At 31.3% G+C, this 5,247-nt stretch overlaps 1 protein-coding gene across 1 annotated transcript; it reads right to left on the bottom strand.

Annotated features, from left to right (window-relative positions):
* Positions 1 to 2,830: 2,830 nt before the first annotated feature.
* LOC107465043 (chitinase 10) lies at positions 2,831 to 4,940 on the bottom strand. The gene is made up of 2 exons (XM_016084013.3): positions 4,442 to 4,940; positions 2,831 to 3,321 (listed from the first exon to the last, which is right to left on the bottom strand). Exons 1-2 carry the CDS (start codon positions 4,900 to 4,902, stop codon positions 2,955 to 2,957), a joined length of 828 nt encoding a protein of 275 aa, XP_015939499.1. The 5' UTR covers positions 4,903 to 4,940; the 3' UTR covers positions 2,831 to 2,954.
* Between the last annotated feature and the right edge of the window lie 307 nt (positions 4,941 to 5,247).

Genomic DNA, 5,247 nt, shown 5'->3' with positions numbered 1-5,247 from the left:
CTCTGCCTCTTCCATCACTTCGCCACTCTAGCTACTTCATGTGGTGGTTGAGCAGAATCAGAGACAAGCCATGCCTCCAAAGATCTCCTACTTGCTGGCCGAATCTCCTTCTTTCTTTTTGAGTATGAAGGACCCGAGATTACCTCACCAAATCTTGCCACTTTTGGTGATAATCTTAGCCACAGTATACTTTTATTGTGTTATGTTTTCTTGTCATCATCATGATGGTCTTGAGACGTGCTCCATCTCCTTTTTGGTGAGTAGGTGTAGCTCCTATGGCTTCCATTGTTTTCTGGTTAATGACCGAAGAGAAGAAAGAGATGAGAGAAAATAAGCAACTTGGAAGGAAAGCAATTGAATAAGTTAATCAATATAATTACAAAGTTGCTTTTACTTCCCTTAGAGTGGCGTGTAGCAATGATGCCTTCAATCAAATCAATGTCAAATTCTCTCTCATGTTTCCAATGCATGTAATAACTTCATTTTTAACAAAATTTGAATTCCACTAGAAGTGGGTTCCGTTGGAAGCTAGAAGCCATATATTAGCTTTCTCTTCAACTTGTTTCGGACCAAGCATTGGATCTTTGGTTTGATATGGGCTTCAATGTTGAAGTTTAATAATACCTGGCCCATTTCATCCATCATTCATATGGCTATTGATAACATTTGTTTTCCTGATGAGTTGTTTTTCCGATCATGCATGAGGGCAAATAGCAAAGCATGTTCAACTTGGGCTTGTAATAATAATGAATCAATTTTGGCCCAAGTGACATAATAATCAGTTCAGCCATATTCATTTATCAAACCAAAACTGAATATAATTGAGCTTGCACCAGAATTTTATTTTCGACCCAATTAAAAAACCTGCACAGCAAAATTAATTTAATCAACATTTAATCCAAAATTAATTTTGCAATTATATTAATAATGTTTAGTCATCACAAATATTAATTTAGAGTTTTCAAATTCATCAAATTTTAAATAATTTTTTAGAGTTAAATTAATTTTGTCAATCAAAATTTATTTTTTATGGATATAATATTAATTTTATTTTTTTATTGATAAATTTATCGGCACTTGAATTTTTTATGCTTAAAAATAGCTATTTGCTTAATATCCATTCAATTTCAATACTTTTTCTTTTTATTGTATGTGAATTTCGTAATTTTTTTTTAATTTCATTTATAAGATTTATTTCATAATAAACTACAAATTGAAAATGGTGTCTATTAGGCTACAATATTTTCCTCTTGGGATGATAATTAACAAGAGCTAAAGAGTAAATGCCCAAATTGATTACTCATTTTTTAAATTAATTTTTGAAAGATTTTTTAATTAAATTCGTCCTTCAAAGATTTTAAGTTAGTTATATTAGTTCTTTTGTTATTTCCGTTGTTGACGACGTCAAAATTTATTGATGTGGCATATTAAGTAATACCATATTGACTATAATATACTCTTAGTTATCCTAATTGACTGTTAACATGCTAAATTTATACAATTAGATCAAATTAACCCTAAATTGAGCAAGACTTTGAGACATTGAAATTTTTTAAATTGAGTTTGATTTGATCAAATTTCATAAATTTATCATATTAGTACCTAATTAAGATTGTCAGATGTATGTTGTAGCGTCACTTAGCGTACGTTTGGTTGGTGTTCCTGGACACTAAAGACATAGACACAGTGACATATGTTTACTGTTTGTTTGTTGAGACACAAATTTATGATGGACACAGTGGTACACAAGTATACACAAAATATATGTTTTTAGTGTCTCTCTATTAAACTCAGACCTTGAGACACAACTTATAAGACATAAAATTTTATATTTTTATCCCTTCTTTTTTTTTTGAAATTCCAACTATGTCGCTAATTAATCTAAACCTAATTCCCCTTTTTCTCTCTTATTATCTTCTCTATTATGTGTTTCTAATCCTAAAATCCTTTCAACCTCCACGTTTCTTCCTCCATCCTCCCTCTTCCATGACTATGTCCCTCCTCCACACCACCGCCATAGCCATTGCCTCTCCTCTCTTTCTCATCTCCTTCTCTCTTTCTCTCTTCGCATCGCCACACCCATCACTCTGTTACTCCTTCCGTTGTTGTGCCCCTCCATACCACTGCCACGGGCCGCCACCATGACGCCCCTTTTTTCTTCTTCCTCCTCTTCTTTCTTTCTCTCTTCACACAGTCGCGCCTATCACCACTATGGGTCATCATCTTTGTCAAATTTATTCATTTACATTCATCAGATATTGCTCAGATCTGCTCGTCTCCACTATTACTTGAATTAATTTTATTAAGAAAGGCAAAAAAAAACCAAAAAAGCCCAAAATAATAGTCTATCATTCTTAAGATTTGTCTTCTCATTTTTGTTCTTTTATTTATTTATTTATTTATTTCGACTTGTTTCCGTTTCTTTTATGAGAAAATTGAATTACTGAACTAATGAATAAATGAAGTTGAAGATAGTATTCTACGATGAAATTAAAAAATTGCAGTGGCAGTAGTGGTGGTAGAAAGCTAGTGGTGGTAGAAAGCTATGGTGGCGACAGCGTTAATGTTGGTTGAAGATGATGGTAGAGAACTAATAAGGATAAAATGGACATTTGAATTAAATTGTTCTTGTACACTAATGCCAAACACATTAAAAAATTTATGTCTATCTGTGTCTATGTCTTTTGGTATAGTTGTGTTTGTGTCGATATGTTCTGAAGACAGTAACCAAACGAAGCCTTAAAGTGCCATATTAGTAAATTTTGACGCCATGAGCAATGGAAGTGATAAAGGAACTAATGCAACTAATTTAAAATCTTTAAAAGACGAATTTGATTAAAAAAATTCAGAAACTAATTTAAAAAATAAGTAATCTTTTAAGAATGAATTCGACCATTTATTCAAGAGATAAAATTATAGAAATAAAAAAAGGATACACCAAAAACAATATAAGCTTAGAAGGATTTCTGATATGCACAATCCAAGTTAGGTCCAGTATCTACATTAAACAACTTAGCATATCTTTGAAAGTATCCAATCCGATCATTGACTCTTGCATCATCCGGAACTCCACATTCAAGTCCACCGTTGATTATGTTAGTAACCAACCCAAACCCTAAGGTTCTATTTGCTGCTCTATCAGATGCTGTTGGCACGTAATTCCCAACCATGACGTTGTGGCAAGAAGGTTTTGGTTTCTGCTCTGTCATCCAAAACCAGAGTGCTGTTTTGAATGCAATTACTGAATTGTTTGACACAATGTCTGGGTTCTTAAGACCATCGAATCCCAAGGCCTTCCCTGCTGGCCCATAGTTGTAATTCCTAAGACAATAAAATGAAAGAGTAAGTACAACCATGCAACAATTGGCTTTTCACATTTGAATAATAATCTAAACAATCACGCAATCACGCAGCTGAGACTTGGCACAAATGGCAGATTACTTGAAAATTTTGAGGATCCAATCTCCCAATAATATAGTAGAGTTTTATTCACATGTCTTTTTTTATTTGTCATGAATTAAAAAATAAATATATAAGGATTTTAATTTTAACACGCTAATAATGTAAACAGATTATTTGATAATATTTATATATTTAAATAATTTTTTAATTTTGACACACTAACAATGTAAAAATTAATTATTTTTATTAGTATAGTAATACACAATTAATTATGTGTAAAATTTTTTTACATTAATAATATATACAAATTAAATTCAATATTTAATTAAAAATGCACATGATATTGTGTTTTTTTTTAAGAATTTAATTTTATTAGTAAATATTATTTTTATTTTTAGTATTATTTAAAAAAATAGAAACTCAAGTGCAATTAATTTTATGTGAAATTGATATAATAACTTTAAACTAATCAATTTCACATAAAATTACCTGTATATCTAAATTTTCACTTAGTAAAGAAGACAACGGTCAAATTAAGTAAACATCTGTGGTCAAAATAATAATATAGAAACAAAAATGTTGTTTGTCAAGTAAATTGGCATTTATTAGTGAGTTGAACACAATATCTCAAGTAAGATAAAAAGAAACTTAATTATTAATAGAAAAAGTATGAGAAAACAGTATTTTTATTAAAATTTAGTCAAGATTTAACTATAAATAAAAATATATAATTTTATATTATTAAATTAAATATAATCTCACATCATTAAAAATATTAATAATAACTAATTAATAACTATAAATCATAAAATATACTGTCTTTAATACTACTTTTACTAATATAATTGATAAATCAACTGCATATATACTTATCATACTTAAAGATGAAAAAATATTAGATGAATGCAAAATGAGTAAAATCCACAATCTAATCTCATAGAAGAATGAGTATGTAAATGGACCATAACTTTCTTGGGGTGCAAATAATATTATGGATCTAAGAACATGCAAATATGAAAGATTTATATATTATATATACCAGGAAAGTTGAATTGGTCCTCTGCCTTTGTAACTCTTTCCAGGATAACAGGGCCATTCTTTGTTGGAGGAATCACAATAATCACTTTGAGGACTAACTTCTTCCTTGAAGCACAGCCCCCATGCATATGGTCCATCAGGTGCAGTAGCCCAACCACCTGTGGTTTCATGTGAGATCTGTGCAAGAAATGCGGCAACCTCGCGCTTCCGTGTGGCCGAGCATCCGGTCGAGCCAAACGCGGGGAAGCTCGAGGTTGCCTCAACGAAGGATTCATAAGTGTAAAAGTTTCTAGCAGGGCAAGCATTGTCATCTTTATGTAAAAAAATTGAGTCGAAAAGGGTTTTGCTAATAAGAGAAGAGATTGGTGCAATTGGTGAGACACGTGATTCAGCAGATAGAGATAAAGAAGAATAGATGACAAAAATTGTGAGGCAGAGTGAGGAGAATGAGAATAATGCCATGTTATTGGATGTTATGTTATCAAGGATTGGTTTGGTTTTTATGTGGGAATGAGATGAGGTAGGATTAAGGTTTATATATGTACAATTTCAATAATCAATACTCAACGCTACAGAAAGATTTCGTATATTCAAAGGTAAAATGACGGTGGTGACTTAGTGGGCGTGGAGGGTCAAAGGTCAACGGTTTAAGTTGTCCTACTCACTAACGCATTATATGTTCATACTTTATTATGAAACCCATTTAGTGTGTTCCTACTTGGCAAGCTGCTTCATAATGTATTGCTTTGTTATTAATTTGTTGATATTAAATTTGTAACATAATAGAGAACTTGAATGAAAATTAAA

This window comes from Arachis duranensis, chromosome 9 (genome assembly GCF_000817695.3).
Source record: "Arachis duranensis cultivar V14167 chromosome 9, aradu.V14167.gnm2.J7QH, whole genome shotgun sequence".
Classification (NCBI taxonomy): domain Eukaryota; kingdom Viridiplantae; phylum Streptophyta; class Magnoliopsida; order Fabales; family Fabaceae; genus Arachis; species Arachis duranensis.
This window is presented reverse-complemented; position numbering and strand designations above follow the sequence as displayed.

Bases quoted from the DNA above. Each gene is read 5' to 3' on its own strand.
- LOC107465043 (XM_016084013.3), bottom strand. From the start codon at position 4,902: ATGGCATTATTCTCATTCTCCTCACTCTGCCTCACAATTTTTGTCATC. The intron at 3,322-4,441 runs GTATATATAATA...TTATTGTCTTAG, and splicing joins GGACCAATTCAACTTTCCTG to GAATTACAACTATGGGCCAG.